The 21,002-nt window shown below is 40.8% G+C and overlaps 1 protein-coding gene across 1 annotated transcript in view; it reads right to left on the minus strand.

Annotated features, from left to right (window-relative positions):
* Nucleotides 1–21,002, minus strand: part of Dnah14 (dynein axonemal heavy chain 14) — a 215,082-nt gene that overhangs the window by 94,659 nt on the left and 99,421 nt on the right. The window contains 7 exon segments of the mRNA XM_042054001.1: nt 2,351–2,467; nt 3,815–3,817; nt 3,914–4,140; nt 5,973–6,048; nt 15,431–15,683; nt 16,483–16,691; nt 18,789–18,882. Coding sequence (XP_041909935.1) covers nt 2,351–2,467; nt 3,815–3,817; nt 3,914–4,140; nt 5,973–6,048; nt 15,431–15,683; nt 16,483–16,691; nt 18,789–18,882 — 979 coding nt within the window.

Genomic DNA, 21,002 nt, shown 5'->3' on the forward strand with positions numbered 1-21,002 from the left:
TGCCACAGCACATGTGCCCCTCCCTCCATTCACGTGTGTGCACACCTACATCATGCGCGCACACACAATAAATACAAATTTAAAAGCTCTATTCAATTTTTTCTTAAGTTGCCTGCATCACTTAAGTATTACTGTATGTTATGTGTGTAACTGTTTTGCCTGGATGTCTGTCTGCACTGTGTGCACAGCAGCCAGAAGAGGGAACTGGATCTGCTGGAGCTGGAGTGACAGATGGTTGTGAGCAGCTTCCACTCCATCTCAGCAGTATTACTAGGAGGTCCATGGCCTCCGCCAAAGCAGCCTTGGCTGGAGCTGTGCCTAGCTAGCAGCACTAAACCTTTCTGAGAACGCCTTGCAGGCCAGTCCCATTGGCTGCTTCAGCATCCCTTTCTTCTCCACTACATTAAACTCTACAGTTTCCCCATCTTCTACACTGGCCAGAGACCACCACGGAGTCTTTTTTTTTTTTTTTTTTTTTTTTTTTGGTTTTTCGAGACAGGGTTTCCCTGTAGTTTCTAGAGCCTGTCCTGGAACTAGCTCTTGTAGACCAGGCTGGCCTCGAACTCAGAGATCCGCCTGCCTCTGCCTCCCGAGTGCTGGGATTAAAGGCGTGCGCCACCACCTCCCTGCTACCATGGAGTCTTTTTAAAAAAGATTTTTGTTTATGTATATGTGGTTGTATATATGCCGCAGTGAGCAGGCAGAGCTCAGAGGACCCTGTGGATGTCAGGGACCAAACTCAGGTCACTAGGTTTGGTGGCCTTTATCCACTGAACATCTCACAGGCTTGGCCTATTCTTAATGGCACAAATACAACCTCTTGGGTGTCACCTGGAGTCATAAGACCACGTCTGTTTCTGATGTTGGCTCATTTGACAGTGCTGAAGACTTTGGTAGCGTGAACTTTCTTCTCCATGCTTTTACTGCCAGCCATGACTAAGGAGGCTGTGGCTAAAGATGCCAGGGCTGTGAGGCAGTGGCAACAGAGGCCAAATTTCCACAAGGACTTCTGGCAAGCAGGCCACCTCTGCTCTAGCCTCCTGGAGGTAGCTGCCTTGTCAACCTGGCTCCCACTGCCTCCACTCTTCCTCAGCACCTCCAATCATTCACTTATTAATACTTTATTCACATGCTCTTCAACTTATGATGGAGCTACTTCCAATAAACCTATGGTAAGTTGAAAAAATGGCTATTTGAAATGCATTTAATACAACGGAACCTTCTAGTTCAGCAGCACAGCATACTGGGGGAGGGTGGGCTGTTCACCCTGCGGTTGTGTGCTGCCTGGGAGCTGCAGCCACTGGCGACTCCCCAGAGCTGCAGGAATCGTTCTGCTTCTGACCAGCCTGGGAAAGACCCAAATGGAAAGTAAAGAATTCACAATTTCTGTTCCACAAGTATTCACACCACTAGAGAGTTGAAAAACTGTAAAACTGAAATAACTTTTAACTTTAATTTTAATGAAGTTTTGTCATTAAGTTCTTGCCTTCATCTCCTACCAAGCTCCCAGAGTTCAGCAAGATTAAGGCTCTCCCGTGATAGGCAGAGGCAGGTTGCTAATATGGATAACCGATGGCATGAAAATTAAACCATCATTTTCTTCTTTTTGTTCTTGTTGCTCTTTTGAGATAGGGGCTAAAGGCTGGACTGGTACTCACTATGTATTCCAGACAGGACTTAAGCTAATGACTGTCATCCTGTCTCAGTCTCCCAAAGTGCTGGGATTCTAGGAGTGATCCAACATAAACACCTTCTTTTTAAATTGCTGGTTTCGTTTACAAACAGCTACACGATCTTATGTGTATGTGTTTTCTTACTTTGAAAAAGTTGCTGTGCATTATTGGTTAGTGACCACAGCTAGTTAAACCAACAGACACTGTCATTGGTGAGACTCTCCATACTATAGTTTTATAAATGTGTTTAGATATACTACACATTTAAAAATTATTTATTTTATATTTATGGGTATTTTGACGACATGTATATCTGTGCATCACATGTATGTCTGGTGCCCAGGGAGGCCAGAAGAGAGCATCAGATCACCTGGATCTTGAGTTACAGACAGCTGTGAGCTTTATTGGGGGCTGGGAAGTGAACCCGGGACTTCTGGAAGAGCAGCCAGTGCTCTTCATCTTGGAGTCATCTCTTCAGCCCCTCCTACAAATCTCTTATAAAGTAATGTTCTAAGGTGATTTCAAGGCACATCTTATAAACGTGAATAAAAGCTACCCCTACAGCGATAAATACTGGAACATGTCAACCGTCAGTGTTACTAACACATCTATCTTTATGAATAATATACCTCTAGAATTTTAGAAAAGCTGAAAGCCTTTAAAAATAATATACTTACCTTTCTGAATTATTGTGTGAGCACTAGGAACTAAATCTGACCAAGGCATAAACTCACAATTCTGTAAGTCCACAAAATACCCAAATATAGACCGTTCACCACCTGGTAAGTTGATACCTCCGTCTGAAAACAACACATGCGAGAATCCAGTAAGACAGTGGCTTCACCGATTCACCAATGGCACGAGCTCTACCTGAAGGCAAGGGCTTGTGGGCCAGGAGTCCACTGCAGTCCATGCAGCCACATAGAGCAGGCAGGCCATTTCCTCCTCTTATTGGTTTGTACAAGAGCAAAGGCTGGTTAACTTTTTAAATCATTTCACATGTAGACAAGGGTAAACTGTGATCAAATGTCCTATGAAATCTTATCCCAAAGTGCTTCCTATTGCTGTGTGTTTAAATGCTAATGAATCCCAGGAGCACACTGGCTCAGTTCAAGCCAACATAATACAGAATGCTGAGAATATTTGTAAATCATAAATCTTTCCCATTTTAAAAATAATACATTTATTGGAAAAGATTCTTGAAAATATAAGCTAGAAAAGCAGAATAGATTATCCACAGTTTCATCAAAGATAGCAGAGTGCTATTTTACCGCATGGGTGTACATGCCCAACCATATTCCACAGTTGATGTATTAATATACACCTCGTTAGTTTGCATAGCTTGTTTTCTTCTTTCAGTCTGTTAGAGATATATTAAAATTATTTGTTATGTTTTCTTTTTGAGACAGGGTCTTATGTAGCCCAGGCTTGACTCAAACTTGCTATATACTTGAGGATGTCTCCCTGCCTCCACTCTCCAAGCCCTGCGACTATAGGCACGCGCCACACTTGACCATGATTTTCCAGTTGCTTGTTCTCTCTCAGAATCCTTACAAATTCTGTCGATAAAACTATGCTGTTAGAGTCAGACGAGTTCACAGCTGGTTTGTGAATCCTGTGTGTGTGGTACATGCCTGTGTGCGCACACATGTGGAGGCCAGAGCAGGAGAGCAGGTGTCTGCTGTCACTGTCACTGTCACGTCATTGCCGTGAGACAGTGAGGCTCTTCCTGAGCCAGAAACCTACCATTTTGCTAGGGTTGCTGGTCCCAGAGTCCTTCTATCTCCATACCCCAGTGCTGGGCTTGCAGGCACATGCAACCAGGCCTGGCTTTTAAAGTGGATGCAGGATTTGAACTCGGGGATTAATGCTTGCACAGAAAATTCTATTACTCTCTGAACCATCTCCCCAGCCCCTGCAGGTTACTATTATTTTTAAATATAGTATTCTTTAATCTACTTTAACTTTTGGCTTCTATTTTACTTTACTGCTCCTCTGCCTTATTTTGTATCTGTATCACATATACTTACTAGTTTATTTTTAGCATTCTGTTTGTTTCAAATATACTGATTTATATACTGTCCTGATTAATCCAAAACTTTTTATATTGCTATCCAAACAAAGACCTTAATATTCTTTACCCACTGAACACACTTCTCATCATCTTGTTATTTTGTGTAAAATTTAGATTTTATACTTTTAACAAAAATAAACTAGTTTATAATTGGCAGGTAACTGACCTCTTTCAGACTCTTCAAATAATTCATGAACAAGGTTGTCAAAATTGTAGGTTACTTCTGCAAGAGAATCATGTTCGAAACTTGAACGAAATAGCAAGTCTTCTTCATGTTGGTCTTCGCGCTTTAAAACCCCTCCAAATGCCCACGTAAAAGCAAACACGAAGATCTTCTGAATCATTACTGTTAACTTTTCAGGATTTTTCTCCAGGTACCACACATTCTCATCCCTGTAGTAGCTGTGTGGGTGAAGGTTAATGCCAGAAGCTTTATGAAGTGGTTGGAAAATTTATCTCAACATTACATGAAAGTTTTGTTAAAAATTGCAATAGATTATTGATGTAAAATTTTAGATACATAATTTTTACTCAGATAACAGTCACAGAAATTAGTTATGTTTATTTTTAAAGTAATATATAAGACATTTCTACTTTTGTTTCACACCTATTTTTGGTAATGTGTTGACAAACTTATCTATACCCCTATTTAACATATAATTCTATTTAATGAATGTATATATACACCTTTATCATGATAGACTTTTGATACATGTTTAATAGTTTGATATATATGCATGCTTTACATATGCACACTTTTTAATTTTAGGTGAATTTATAGTTGAAAGTTTACTTGCTGGGGGAGAGGATCTGCTAATTCTGTATTTCATGAAAGACCCAGTAAACACTGATTTGCTTTGCATTTCTCTTGGAAAGTCTTAATGGCTGATTTAGTTCAACATGGCTACTGACAGGCTTTCTAGCTGAGGTTAATCTGGGCTCCTCATGGTTAATGAACCATGAGTTTTGGGGTGATAGGATTGATGATAATAAACAGGACTGGGCCTAACTTCCAACATCTTGCATTGTTTAAATATTATCATAAAATTATAAATTATAAAAACTAAGATATTATCAGATTGAAATTCATCAACCACTATTGGCACATAGTACACTTGTATAGTTCTATCTGAAATGTCTTGCTGTGTACAACTTAGCAAACACTTATGAAATGTTTACTATTTATCAGTCGCTCTGAACGAAGGGGACATGATGCCTTTTTCACAGGCCAGGGAGGAATAAACAAAGCTCTGAGCTGAGTACGATCTGAGGAATAATTGCGGGTTAATTTGGGGGGCACAGGGCTCCTTGTGCTCACAGGTAAGCACCAGAGGAACCTGGTATAGCACATGGCGCTGTTCCTTCAAGGGAAGGAAGGCGGTATCTGCTATCCAGAAGGCCGGGAGTGGACTTGCATCCTAGCCTGGTGGCAGAGACCCTTCTCACAGGCTTGCCCTTCTCACTCCACAGAGCCTATCTTTATGGGAGGTGTCACATGTACTTTACAGTTTCGATGCCGTCGTATCTAATTTTTATTTAGCTTACTTTGTTGCCCAGAGAGATTTGTGAATGCTTTGTTATGTACATGGGGTGGAGTTAATTATCATCATAAATGTTTTCATTAAATTCCACCATGCTTGAATACACCTAAAATAAACCCTTGGGGGTCAGACTCCCAGGGTTTGACCTAACATCAGCTTGGTCGAGTTGAGCTCAACTGCCTTCTTGATCTCTATGGACTGCCACTCTGCTGGCCATGGAGGCTGCAGGGATTTAGACTGTGGGCTCAGCGAAGGCCAGCATCCAGAAGAAATAGAGATGGGATAATTCTATAGCTATAATGCACCATGCACCTGACTATTAACCTAACTGATCTACACAGATAGCCTGTCACATTATCATTCCAGTTTTGTAAATGAGGTAGCGATTTAAAATTTTATAACTTGTTCATTGTTTTGTAGCTTATAAATGGCTGATATGTAAAATAAACACACTCGATTTTATTCCATTCTAAAATGTGTAAAGGCAAGATGGATTTTTTTTATAACAATCTATGTAAAAATAATAAAACGTGATTATCTTGTATTAGTGATACAGAGTTGGCAAAAAAAAAATAACGCAGACTTTTTATGTAATTTTATGAAAACTGACAATGGTCCCATGTGCATTGGGTGTTTCACATCTAGGGGTTCTGCAAACACATTTGCTGGAGGAACGTGACTGACCTCTTTTCGGTATTCTTGAACTTGACTTTCACAGCTTTTGTCTCTTTAGTGAAGGTGTCATCCGTTCCATCATCACCTTAGAAACGACAGGATTTTTGTACAATTAACAACAGATCTACAGTTTCACAGGTTGACTAACAAGGCCCAGCTAACACTGTCTAGCTGTGAACCGCTGTAGGAAGGGTCATTCCCACTGGAGCATCGCAGGCAGACTGCGCATGTCTCTTCATCCTGACTCCTGACTCCTTTTGTCCAAGTCATCCATTCCAGAGGAAAACAGAATAAATTGTGACTCGTTCTTTATATCATAGTTTTCTAATACTTGCATTCTCAATATTAAAATATATCTCTTTTAGAACATTTCAAAACAGAAAGGTATGCAGAAAGAACAATAACTCACAGTTTTACTCTCCCCCACAACCATTAAAATATTGTTGTATTACTTATAAAATAACATAAAGCACACAATTATTTTAAATTTTAAACCCAGATAAAAATTAAAAGGCTTGTTTTCTTATCCCGGTTTTGGATTTTAAGGCTGCTTTTAGTGCCATTTTGTGTCCTGTGAGGCATTTTCTTGCAGTGTAATTTACTAAGCCAATCTCCCATTGCTGGAATTCAGGCTGTTTCTATGACTGCAAATAGTTGAGCTGTGTATGAACCTTTGCATAATTCTCAGATTATAACTCGGAAAGGTCCTAGAACACCACCATGAAGGCAAATTTCTCACTATGTTCTGCACTGCTAAATTGCTTTAAGAAGGTTGTCTCAATCAGTACCTTCTTTTCGAGTTTATTCTTTGGTACATTCTAGACATCAATATCTACCAAGGGTAAGGAACTCCCCACAGGCCCCACCCTTTCCTGAGGAGATATTAGGGAACGGTTAAGGGCTGCTGCAAGGTGGGGTTGTCATTTCTTCAGGGGAGCAGCCTTTGAGGAGCTAGACGAGGAGACAAAGAGGTTTAGAGGGGAACTAATTTCTCAGTACATTATATACTTGTCATATACTTCTGTTCCCAACTTTATGAAAAATTTGAATATACCAGTTATAGTTTCTTTTTATCATCTATTTATCTTCTCCAAATACCATATTTTTTAACAATAAAAGTGTATGTGGTGGCCCAAGCCCGTAATTCTACATTCAGGAGGTATAGGCAGGAGGTCATCCTTGCTCGAAGTTCAAGATTAGCCTGGGGTACATGAATAAAATAAGTTTGAGTATGTCTCTTTTCTTAGTATAAATTATAAAAGTAAATAGTTTTAGTTCCCCGTGTAGCTACTGTGTAGAAACTCCCTATGTTGTTATAGAGGGTCCAGATGCTTCTTTGTTTTGTAGATTGTTGTCTTGGCATTTAGCTCAAGTGTGGAAACAGACAAGTGACTCCTGGTCTCTCATCTTTCAAGCTTGTGGTACTTTACTGTGTGTATGTGTGTGTGTGTGTGTGTGTGTGTGTATGTGTGTGTGTGTTCTCACATGTGTGTAGTAGATATATTCATAATTTTCTAAGAATAATTTCTGTTCTTCTTTGACTGACTCTTCCTGGTTTCTGAAGGTTAAGGGCCACTATGGGCCACTATTATCCTAGTGCCTTTACGATTCTCATCACGATTGGGGTGGGGTTATTGTAAGCTCTGGCCTACATAAGCCAACACTGAACCTTTTATCAGAAACACATTCCCCAGAGGACTAAGAGAATGAATGGCTTTAAAATTTAGATGAATATTTGCCGATGTTTTTACTTTAAGAGTTCGGGATTATTTGTTTCATTTTCTCGGGAACTAGGCCAGTCTCATTTTTAAGCCCTAGTACTGAACTCTAATGCCCTGAGAGAGGGGACTCCAGTGTCTACAAATTAGAGACACTCAGTTCCCCCTAAGACAGGATCAAAACATCTGGTGACCAGCTCATCTAGATGCACAATGCTAACAGCCAAGCTCAATTCTACCCTCAAAGAAAGCAAAGAAAATGAACCCAGAAGACATCACCAGGGGAAGGTTCTATTCCCTCTGCTTGGAACCTATAAACATGGCTCCTAAAGGTGCCACAAAGACAGATTAGGAGACCAAACTCTCTTCAGCACACCAGGCAGAAGCAGAGCATCGCCACAAGTGTTGCTGAACTCTGGAAAACCAGTGTTCGTGTGAAGAGTAAGTTATCGTGAGCATCCCTTCTGATGTTTATCTTCTTGTGAACGAAACGCAAACACTGGGGGTGGCGAGACTCACTGTGACAGCGACTGGACTCTCCCCCGGCACCGTGGCTGCTGCCATCAGTCAGCCTGAGCTCCTCTGTACATTTCATTGGTGTCTTTGGGACTCTATGCTACAGGTATAGCCACTGCAAAACTCCCGCTTGAGGAGGTGTGGCCCTCATGTCTCAATCAGCAGGCTGGAGCAGCCTGTTCGCTATCACAGAACTTAGTGAACTCTGAATGACTCAGACCCAGACGAGTGGCGGGGAACATTCTTTTAAGGTGTGTGCCTTTTGTTTATGCTGCCTTTGTTTAACTCTGTGAAGCTGTGATTCCTTGCCTGTGTAAACCACCTAAGCTGAATGGCCAATAGTGAGGCAGGAGAAAGGATAGGTGGGGCTGGCGGGCAGAGCAAAAAAGAAGAACTGTGGAGAGGAGGAGGAGGACAGGGGCCAGCTACCCAGAATAAGTGTGAAAGTAAGATTGTAGAAGAAAGAGAAAGATGAAAGCCCAGAGGCAAAAGGTAGACAGGTTGATTTAGGGTAAGAAAAGCTGGCAGGAAAACAAGCCAGGCTAAGGCCGGCCATTTGTAAGACAGAGTAAGACTTCGTGTGTGGTTTATTTGGGATCTGGGTGGCAGGGCCCTCCAAAGGACAAAAAAAGAAAAAACCCAAAGAATAAATCATAAATAACAACAAACAATGGACAAGTACTAAACCCAGGACCTCATACACGCTAGGGGAGTGCTCTACCACCGGTGCCACCCTCCAGACTTCGATTCTTTGAGACATGAGCCTTCCTGTTCCTACTTCCTGAGTACTGGGTACAGAGGTTTTTTTGGGCTAGTTTCCTTCATGTAATGTCAATATTGTATGACTATATTTTGTTTACATGTTCATCAGACTCTTAAGAGGCATTGGGTTGGTTCCATTTTCTGGCTATCGTGAAGAATGCTGTTATAAGCATATCTGTATAGTTTCTTGCTTGGCCAATTGTTTTAATATCTCATATTCATATTTTTGGGATATTACTGCCAAACTGTTTATTGGTTGCTACTTTTGCGTTCTTTGTTTTGAGGAATCTATGTGTAGGGAATACATCACTAGATTTTTGTTTTCAAACTGAATCAGAGGATATCTGTCTTTAATAGATATATTCCTCATATTGAATATAATTACTTTTAACATTGGTTTTAGTTGTTCAGATTTCTCTTTCTTTGGTTCTCTTTAATATTCTATTATAAAGGTTGTTCTTGTTTTCTTCTCAAGTCAGTATTGACATAGAAACCTTTTGTTTTAATCGCTTCTTGTTACTCTGTTGCCCCCCTCTCTCTGAAATTTGTTAGAATTTTCCTTTAATGTTAAATATTCTTATATCACAACAAATTGTTTTTAATAAGCCTTGTATCAGGTAACAAACAAAAATCATTTCTAGAAAGGGACATGAGAAACATAGGTAATGTAACTATAGTAATAATAAGAACCAGAGGCAGGTCAATACTTCTGCAACCTAACCTCAACAAATAGGATCGCATGACCCAGAAGCCCACAGGAAAGTACACAGTGCTCACAAAAAAATAGAACTGCCAGCAGTCTCACTTCTATGTGGATATAAACAAAATAAGCATTTCCAGGAGCTGTTTGTGACTGCTTTGTCACCAAGGCATTACTTCTAATAGCACGACATGGAAGCAATCCGAGCTCCCACTCTTTGAGCAAACAGATAAAGATGATGAGGTATGCGCACAGAACAACACTGGTCAGCCACAGGAAAGAAAATTCCATCGCTTATGACAGCATGTATTCACTTGGAAGACACTCTAACATCAAATACCATATAGATATGAAATCTAAAAGTGCTCATCACACAGAAATAGAGAACAGAATGACGGCCACCAGAAGTTGGGGAGATTTGATATGAAAAACATCTTAAAAAGATGTTGACCAAAGGACATAAAATTTCAGTAAAGCAGGGGGAATTAAGGGAATAAGGATCCAAGACCTACTGCAAGGCACAGTAACTAAAGTAAGAAGGTGATAGTTTCCAATCCACTAATAGTCAACTTGTTAGGTTTATGATGGCCCAAATATGTACCCAAACCACCACTTCTTGTCACTTTCAGTATTAATTAAATAAATCACATAATATATAGAGTAGATACCATGCCAGATGATAGTGGTCTTTATATGTTTGATAAGCTAGGCGAAGAGAGCCTATGTACCAAATACACAACAGAAATATCCCCAAAGAGAAAAGATTTAAGTTAGCTCACAGTTTGGGAGGTTTTAGCTCATAGTCCTTGGCTATGTTAATGCTGGCTCCCTGGTGAGGCAGATCATCACAGGGGTGGGAATGTATAGAGGAGAAGGTTATACACTGGGAAGCAGACAGGAGGGTGGGCTGGGGCAGGATCCAAGGTTAACATATCCCCAAGTACCTGCAAACAATGGCCTGCTTCTTCTAGGTAGGTACTCTCACCTCGAGAGCCAAAACCATTCACCAAACACCGACATTCACAGGGTATACTTCATACTCAAACTGTTAAATTCTACTTCTGTCAATCTCATGATGCACAATTTATTCAGGTCAAACTTTATGGGTCCCCACAGTCTTAACAGCTCCAATGTTGTTTAAACATCAAGTCCAAACTATTCTTTGGTGCTCAGTGCCACCCTTAGCTGTGAAATAAATAATTTCTTACATACAATGGCAAAGACTAAGTAGCCTTCCTCCAAAATGGAGGAACTCAAAGACTGATAAAGGAGAGGTCAGATGAAAGGAAGACCAAAACTTAGTGGAATACACCTACACTGTAAGCCCTAGGGAGCCATGCCAGTATCCAGGACACCATTGTTTCGATGTGAGCTTCAGTGGTCTTGGACAGCCTTGTTCTTGTGGCCTTGTCATTTGAAGCCTACATGGCCTCTCTCTTTGACCTCTTATGCTCATTGCATGAAGCTCCCTCACAGATGTCCTGCTCCTGGCATCTCTGGGATCCTGGGGTCTCCACTGAAGATTAGGCGTTTCTTTCATAGCTCCATGCATTGGCCTCTCAGGAGCTGCCTACAGGAACACTGGCCTGACACAAACCACCTGGCCTCCTAGGCACTCTGTTGAAATCTATGTGGAAGTGTCCTTGATCTCATAATTTTGCAATCTATGTTTCTGCCAAACCAGAATCACATATACAACATCAAGGTCTACCACTAGCTCAAGCCAAGTCCCTTTGGACTATGGCTGTAGCTGCTCAGCGAGCACAACAAGCGAAACAAATGCAAGGAAAATGACTTCCTGGGCAGGCCTGTAGGCATCTGGTACCCTGGGTATTCTTACCTCAAGGGAAAGGCTTTAAAATGAGTTTATTCTTTCATATCCTTAACCCTAAAATTGGTGGGGATCCAGCTAATTCCTGAGATGTCATTAAGGCATCTTTTCTATTGTACAAATGAAAAGTGGTTGGCTTCTTTTAAACTGAACTAATTTCTCCAGAGACCAGGCTTGTTAGAGCCCCTATTTTAAACCAGCTTTTTGATAAACCTGTACCTAAGTTTTCTGCTCTGCTTTTTATCCCGGATTTTCATTAGAAGCCTGGCTATGAGCAGCTAGCAATAACAATGTCGGAGCCTGAATCCTATGCTGTTTCAGAATTTCCCTGCCAAATTAATTAGTATAAACATTTAAACTTGGCCTCATCCAGTCTCAGAACATAGACGAAATGTAGCTAGATTATCTGAATGGAACAATGAAGGAAGGTCCTCCAGTCCAGTCCTCAACGGAGGACTCATTTAAACTTGAAACTGCATGGCCTGGCTGCTGCTGTCCACATCCTTGCTGGCGTTCTGGCCTCAGTTTCCACCCTTGTCATTTATTAAGCTCTGCCTACATTTTAGGGCTTCTGTAGTCCAATGTCTCCAAATAGTTTCACATTCTGTAAACCAGTTCTACATGCTGAAGAACCACACAGTCAGGGTTAGTAACAGTAATGAATCCCCACTTCTGGAACCAAATTTCTTCTCTTTTTTAATTGTAATTTTTCAAAAAAGAAAACTATCATTTTTTATTTTATATACCAATCCCAGTTCCCACTCCCTTCCCTCCTCCCATTATCTCCACTTTCTTCCCCTCACCCCCATCCACTCCTCAGAGAAGGTAAGGCACATTGCTTTGAGGAAGGACCAAGGCCCTCCCTACTATGTCTAGGCTGAGCAAGGTGTGTCAACGTGGGGTTGGCCAAATCTACTTAAAAGCCTGAGAGAGCTTGGAAAGTAATTCTAGACAGAAAAGAATAGAGTTAAGCACAGCTTATTGATAGCAGCATTTTTCTCAGATGGGCTCTGTTTGCTGGAGAAATATGTGTCTCATTTAAGAGAGGCTTCCTGACTCAACTTTAGCTGTAAAACCTTACAGCTCTTTTAAGAGGTCCTGCCACAAAACACCATCTGCTTTTTAGCTTTCAGCCGTAGCAGAAAAAAAGCCATACCATTTTAAAATGCCGGCTTTCTGGGCCGTCCTGCCAGTGCAAACTCCGACAGGCAGGAGGTCCAGCTACAGAGCATTTGACTGTGGTTTGTGGACACACTGCTGCAGCTTGCTTGCTGGCAAGAACCTTGAAACACCATAGAGTTGTGGCAATAAATGTGGCTATAGCCGATACCTCTAGCATGAGACTGGAAACTCAGAAAGCTAAGGAATGGCCTGGATCCAGCCGTCAAAGCCACAGCTTTAATCCTCTCCATGTTGCTTAGCAAATTAAAGACTCACATGATCAGAAAAAGAGAGGTATACAGTAAAGAGAAATGCAAAGACGAAGAAAACCTCTAAATGTTTTACAAATATACGCACACTTGGGAGAGAAAAGAAAAAGTTTAAAGTTCTTAAAAAAGAGAGAGTAAGTAGTTGGGTGTGGTGGCACACACCTTTAATCCCAACACTCAGAAGATAGAGGCAGGCATACCTCTGTGAGTTCAAGGCGTGGTGGCACATGCCTTTAATCCCAGCACTTGGGAGGCAGAGGCAGGCAGATCTCTGTAAATTCAAGGACAGCTTGGTCTACAGAGGGAGTTCCAGGACAACCAAAGATACACAGAGAACCTGTCTCAAAAATCCAGGTTTTAAAAAAAATTAAAAGTAAAAATAAAAGAAATAGACGTTAAAATAAAGCCACGTGAAGATGAAAAATACACAGAGAGTCTGGATACTGTATGTATTATGTTCTCTTTGAATTGTTTGAATGTTGAGGAAGGAGCAACAGCTGCTAAAAGATATTTATTTATAAATGCTGCTGAATTAATCCAAGCTAGGTATTTTGAAAATACCTTGACTTCAAAATTGAAGTCAAAAGGTATGTTACTTTGAAGAAGAGGATTTGTTTTTGTTTCCACAGGAAATGAGAGGCTGTGGATTCATTCCGAGTTAAGAAAAATCAGGTTTGATCAAGGAAGACCACCTGAAAAATCTCCAGTGGGAATAGATGGCCCAGATGTCTGAGTTCTACATCCAGATCAGATTAAAGACTGCTGGCTGAGATGATCAAGACTCACAAGATACTCCAGTCAGGACTTGACATAATTCTAAATTTTCTTTAGGTCCCCATAAGATTATCAGTGCCCCTAAACAGCAGGAAGTAGCCTGGAAAACTATGCCCACATTCCCCCAAAATGGACTATGGATATTTTCCTTTGTTTAGAATGTTGGTTACAAGTTGTTATGGCTAATGGTCAGGAGAAAGGCTAAACAAAGGATATTAGATTCAGAGTTCTTGTATTTTTTTTTAAAGAGGGGGAAGTGGTGTTGGACAATGGTCTTTATTCTGTCAATTATATTTTAAATAAATGCTGATTGGCCAGTAGTGAGGCAGGAAGTATAGGTGGGCCAATCAGAAAGGAAGTAGAGGCGGGTCAATGAGAACAGGAGAATTCTGGGAAGAGGAAAGCTCATTCCTGCAGTCCTGGCCCCACCACAGAAGCAGCACGATGTGACTGCCTCACTGAATAAGGTACTGAGACACATGGCTAACATAGACAAGAATAATGGGTTAATATAAGTTATAAGAGTTAATAAGAAGCTTTAGCTAATGGGCCAATCAGTTTATAGTTAATGTAGACCTTTGTGTGATTTCTTTGGGACTTAACAACTGGGGGACCTTGGCAGGGCAGACAACTCAGTCAACACCCTCCAAAGAGAATAGGTTCCAAAAAAAAACCCACAACAGTATAAGCAGTAGGGATAAATCCTGGTCCCACTGCTAGTGGCCCCACCATCTGCCCCAGCCATACAACTGTCCCCGTATTCAGATGGCCTAGTTTGGTCCTATGCCGTGGAACCAATTTTCTCTCTTAGTCACTGTTCCTGTCTCTATAACAAAATGCCCAGCATGAATAATATTCACAAGGAAAGATTCATTTTTGGCTTACAGTTTTAGACATTTTAGTCCATAGTAGTTAGCTGAGCTGATTCTGGGCCTTGGTGAAGCAGATCATTGTGGAGTGGGAATGTGTGGAGAAGGTGGTTGTTCACCTCATTGTTAACAGGAAGGAGAGAAAGCAAGAGAAGGAGGAGCCAGGAACAAGATTCTCCAAGTTCTGGTACCTAGTGACCAACCTTTTCCAGCTAACTTGGAACAACAGAGGAGCCTTTCAGGGCAGGCACAATAAAACCACAGCAGTAGCTAAGGTATATTAAGTGTGTCCCCAACGTCAAGTGTTCTTAAGTCACGGTAGAATCTGACCCTTCACAAATAGAGGCGCATTGGGTATTATATTCTTTAAAAAATGTCAGATTTCAGCAGAGCCATGAAATCTATAATCTAGTCAAACAGGAATGTAAGTAATGACCACAATAGCCTCAGAACAAATTGCACTGAACAAAGGCATAACAAGCCGAAAGCTAAGTCAGCAGAAATCACCCAACAGAAAATGGCAGCAGGAAGGAAGAAACATGCGCACGTCCCTTCTTGCTTTGCCTCTGCGTGATCACAGTGCACATTTAGACACTTCCTACCTGGAAGAATCCTTAAAACATAACAGAACATTCTGGAGTAATCAAGATCTCCAAAGGCTCTTTCTCATGTTTATGAACCTGTATGAACACGTATGTTACCGGTTCACCCTGGGGATGTGCACGTCTGTTAAGAGTTTTCTATGTACACGCTGGCTGTTAATGCAAGCAGTCTGTGCTCTTCCTGCCTTAAGATCCCAGGAGGCAGTGACAAGCTCCCTCTGAAGAGTGGAGACACAGTTGCCTCGGTGTGACTGGGGAAACTCACTTTTTGCTCCTCCTCTCTTTATGTTCATGAACTCAAACAAAGCGTCGAGAATCCTGCAGAGCGTCATGATGACCGACACATCTTGTATGGGGTACGGTATAAACTTCCTATGTCTCTGTAGAAACTCCAGCCCTTCTTTAACACTCTTTTTAATCATTAATCCAAGACACTCCATTCCTCGCTGACTTATGGTTTTTGAGGTTTTCAAAAGCCACGACTTAATATAAGGCTTCCATCCCAGATCAACAGGGTCCTAGGAGTAAAAAAAGGAAATCTCATGTAAACAAAAATACAGCATTATTTTTTTAAAATTTTTTATTTCACCATTCCCCCCACCATGGTTAAATTCAGTGTTATTTAAAACTAAAACAGCAGCAGTGGCGGCGGCAAACAGTTAAAGGACTCACAATTCTCTGGAATGATCTTGGGGTTTGAAAAGAAAACGAGCAATGGGAATCTGAGACGGGTGGTGTGCTGGGAATGTACAAGCAGCAAGGAGCCGGTCAGCCTAGGCAGGCCTAGCCCTCATTCTAACTTGCACCCCAAGTTAGGCAGATTACAGAAGAGAGTCAGCTACAGCTCGTCAGAGGGGCATGATTTTGGGAGACGTGTTTTCTATCTTTACACTACTGTCTTGGTAATGTTTTCCCAAGTTCTGAGCGTCATGCAGTAAAAATGGCTTCAGGGCAATCTTTCCTTTGCTGGGAAAATGATTCATGTCAATGGCCTAACCTGTCCGTCTGAGATACGGATGTTCTAACTTCCTAATGTAGTGTTAATGACAGTATTGCTTGCGGATTGTGAGACTTTGGGGGGGGAAGTTTCTGAGCTACTGGGGTCACTCAGCTGAGACGAGAAGTGAAGCATGACTGGCTGATGAGTCGCTGTTCTAGATAACACGTGACTGTCAGGGCAGATGAGTCGCTGTCCTAGACAACACGTGACTGTCAGGGCAGATGAGTCGCTGTCCTAGATAACACGTGACTGTCAGGGCAGATGAGTCACTGTCCTAGGTAACACGTGACTGTCAGGGCTGGGCTCTGAGAGCGTACCATGTACACCACTGCGCACCGCGTGACAATGGAAGGCGTGGCGTTAAAGATAGAGTCCACTTCAAAAATCACTCTGATTTTGTTAGTCAGGGCAATCCTTTCGCTGTTGGCCAGGCACAGTGTTCTAGTTTCACCAAGCACAGTGTTTAGATTTTCTATCCATAAGGTATCGACTGGGCCATCTAAAACAATCCACTGCCAATCGAAATCTGGAAAGAAAAACATTTTAATGCAGCTAAGATTAATCTCAGAGTTCTTTCATTATGATCTTGAAAACTTGCTATTTTATTAGAAAACAGTTTCCTTTGTGTGTTTATGTGTGTGTGATACACATGTGTGCAGGTGTGTATGCATATTTGCATATGCATGGGCTACCATGTGTGAGGGTATGTATGCACGTATGTGCACATGTGTGGAGAGGGCCCAGGTTGCTGTCAGATGTCTTCCTCAGTCCCCTTTAGTTCATGGAGCCATGGTCTCTTACTTGGTAATTCTGGCTGACCCAGCTAGCCACATTGCCCTGCAGGTCCCCTACCTCTGCCTCCTAGATATTGGGATTGCAGATGCATGCATACCTGTTTCTACTTGGGTTCTGGGGATCTGAACTCCAGTCCCATGCCTGTGTGGCAAGTACTTTATCTACTGAGCTATGCCCCCACTCCCACCCGTGGCCTCTAGAAAGTATTTTCTAGGATTAAAGCATTGCCCCAGGAAACACTAGGAGAGCCCAGGTTACACTGGAGTATGTGCTGGACGTGCTTGACTTTCATAAGTGGGATTAATGCCTTATAAAAGAGGCAATTTTAACTTCCAGTATTCATTCAAATCAACAAATACATTATATATTTGAAATTGCCTTAAGCATTTTCTAACTGTTGTTAGATTGTTTAAATGCACAATTAATCCTTAAAATTCAGATAGGAGAAAAACAAGTGGTTCCATATATTTTCATAATAATATGATTTGTGAATTTGCATCTTCTGTTCAGGAATAGTTTTTAGGTATGCTGTTCCTTTTCAAAGGAAAATCAAAGAATCAAGTAGACAACTTAAATTCTATCACACTCAGAACCCAGTCACCCTCTTTCCCACCCCGTCATAGTCTCTCTCTAGTCTCATCTTCCTCTCTGTGCTGTAACATCCCTTTCCCACACCATCCTCATCTCTCTGGGCCGCTGGAACACATTGCCTGTGACTGGGCAGTGTGTAAACGGTACCCATAAGTCCGTCACAGCTCTGAACTCAGAGGGCTGAAATGTAGGTGCTGGCAGATCATCTGGTAAAAGAGACAGTTTCCTGGTTCAAAGAAAGGAACCTTCCTCTTGCTGTGTGGTCACATGACGGGAAGACTTTTTTTTGAGTCTCTTTTACAAGGACACTAATTCTATCAGTAGGGGCAGAGTGCATCTTGTATAGGACACTAATCCCCCACACAAGGGCACAGCCCTCAAGACCATCTGCTTTCCCCAAGGCCCCACCTTCCAAAATCATTAGCTTGAGGGTTAGGGTTTTAATGTACAAACCTTGGGGAAGAAGATGCACATATTCAGAAGACAGTTCCATATGCTATGGCTCAATGATTTTAGAAAGTCTCTCAGCCAGGATAAGGGAGGTGACCATGCAGACAGAAAACAGCTAAGCACCCTGAAGACATTCAGCATTCTTGATGACCCAGAGAGCAGAGATAGAAACCAAATAGCTACTGCTGAGAAGCTCTGCTTGAAATATCTATCCTATCCATTATCCTAATACCTCAGAATGTTACCCCAAACTCCAGGAAAGTAGATGAATCAGGAAAAGTCCCTTCTAGAGTGTGGACCTCAAACATACTGGGGTAGATGAATTGCCTTGAGGCTATCTGGGGTAGGAAAAGGAGGCTGAGGTTTTTCCAGTTGAGTGGCAGCTCCCATGGAGCAGGAGCTGTATTTACACCCACCCTGGGCATTGGTGATGGATCTGCTGGGACTGTGTGACTTAGCAGCAATTGCACAGATGGCATTGCCGTTTAGGGACAGGAGGCTCCACTGTGCTCCCCACATCATTATTTCTACATCAGTACCCTTTAGTCCTAATTATTTTTAAACTGAAAGGCTACTTAAGCTCTGGTGGTTATAGATCATAATAAGATATGTACACATTGCAAAGCTGTTATTGTGAGATTAGAAATTTTAGGCAAGAACATGAGAAAGAAGTAAATTGTGCAATACGAATATTACTAGTCAGAAATATAAGATCATACGCAGTTCCTGATGACTCAAAATTTCTTTTCTATATCAACAACATACTAAATTTAATAATAACACTTACTAAGAGTTTCTGGAGTTTTAACATCTTTTTCTACTTCCTTCATAAATACATTGTTATCGATATCTGCTGTCATGGAGACACCAACTTGGAAAACCTAAATTATACAACGAACAATCAGGACGTAGCATTGTACTGGCGGTTTTCTGTCTTTATCATCGATGCCAAGTAGCTATAATTTTAATATAGGCTTCTTATAATTTAAGTGTTTTTGTAAAACTCACGGTAAATACAAAGCAAAGAGGAAGTGAATTTAGTAAGTGACTGTAAACGTATGAAAACCCAGTGTCAGAGGATCAGACAGACAGAACAAATACTAGTAGGTGTAAGGCTGAATGATTCTAGTACAGTAATAGCAAGGGACTTTAACATTCTACTTTTACCAATATCAGATCATCCAGGTACAGAATCAGAAAAGAAACAGCACAGATGAACTTCACCAACTGGACCTACTATACATGAGGTACAAAGCAGCCTACTCAACAGCTACAGGAATTCACACTTCCTATTGGCATGAAGAACACCTTTCTGAGGAGATCGCATCATAGATCAAGTCCCAAACTGCAAAAATAAATCATTGTGTTTATGATCACAGTGCAATATCTGTAGCAACAAAACCCTTGCAAAGTATATGCAAATATGGAACTTTAACAGTTTTTTCTTTTTAAGGTAGAATTTCTCCTGCTTAGAACTTCATGTGTTTCTAGATAACACTACCTTGAATTCATAGAGACCTACCCATCTTTTCTTTCCCAGGCATTGGGATTAACAGTGTACAACACTATGCCTAGTGCAAGTCTAAGAGCAACAGAATGACTGAGCATGGTGATAGAGGTCTGTCATTGATGTGGAATGCTCTTTTGTATGCTGTGAATATGTTTTATTACCATTGATTAATAAAGAAGCTGATTTGGCCAATAGTCAGGCAGAATAGAGCCAGGCCAGAAATCCAAGGAAAGTCAGAGGGAGAAAGAAGGCAGAGTCAGGGAGATGCTAGCAGTTGCAGGAGAAGCAAGATGTGAGGTAACAAGTTACAAGTCTCATGGTAAAATATAGACTAATAGAAATGGCTTAATTTAAGTTGTAAGAGCTAGTTAATAATAAGCCTGAGCTAATAGGCCAAATAGTTTATAATTAATATCAAGCCTCAGAATGGTTAATTGGGAACTAATAGATGGGAGAAAAACCTCTAGTTACATGTCAGCCCAGTTACTTAGGATTCTAGGAAAGAAGGATTGCAAGCTTGAGGCTTCCTGGCTACACAAGCAAGTTTAAGGCCAGCCTGGGAAATTAGGGAGATTCTGTATCAGAAAAGGGGAGCAGTGTAGATGTGGTTCTTGGTAGTAGAAATCTTGTTGACTATACACAGGACCCTAAATTTAATCGTAGTTTTGCCCCACATAAAACATAATTAAAAGCAACAAACATTCAGCTGGATTAAGAAAAGGAGAAGATTTACATGAAATTAGAGATGAGAACTGAGACATTATAACAGCTACCACAGAAACATTAAGGATTAATAAAAATTTAAAATGAAATGCCAACACATCTGAAGGCAAAATAAATGGAAAAAATCCTAGACACATACACCTCACCAAGACTGAATCAAGGAGAAAAAAAACCTCTGAAAGACCAATAAAAGTAAATGAGACTGAGTCAATAACAAAAAGTTTCCTCCTCAAATAAAAGTCCAGGACCAAATAGCTTCACTACTGATGAGAAGATTGAATACTAATTCTCCTTACATATGCTAAAAAGATTGAAGAGAAAGGAATTCTTCTGACTCCTTCCATGGGAGCAAACTGAAAAGAACACTATGAAACAAAAAGCAAGGGGCCAAAGACCTTCATCAAATCAAATGCAAAATTCTTAGTCAAAATATCAGCAACTCAAACAGAATATTATGCATAAAGGATTTAGCTACGATCAAGTGGAATATATCCCAAGTATGCAATATGGCTTAACACATACAAACCAAATGCATAATCATGTTATATATACATATATACATATATGTATATATATACACAAACTCATACATGTTATCAAAAAGCAAAACAGAAATGTATTAGCATCTCAATAGATACAAAAAAGACATTTGGTAAAATTTAGCATACCTTTATAATAAAACTGAAAGAATGACTCCATAGAGAATATATTTCTAAATGTATTTCATGAACTTGTGACAATATAAGTAGTTCATATGGTAGACAGATA

The sequence above is a fragment of the Arvicola amphibius genome, chromosome 12 (assembly GCF_903992535.2).
Source record: "Arvicola amphibius chromosome 12, mArvAmp1.2, whole genome shotgun sequence".
Lineage (NCBI taxonomy): Eukaryota > Metazoa > Chordata > Mammalia > Rodentia > Cricetidae > Arvicola > Arvicola amphibius.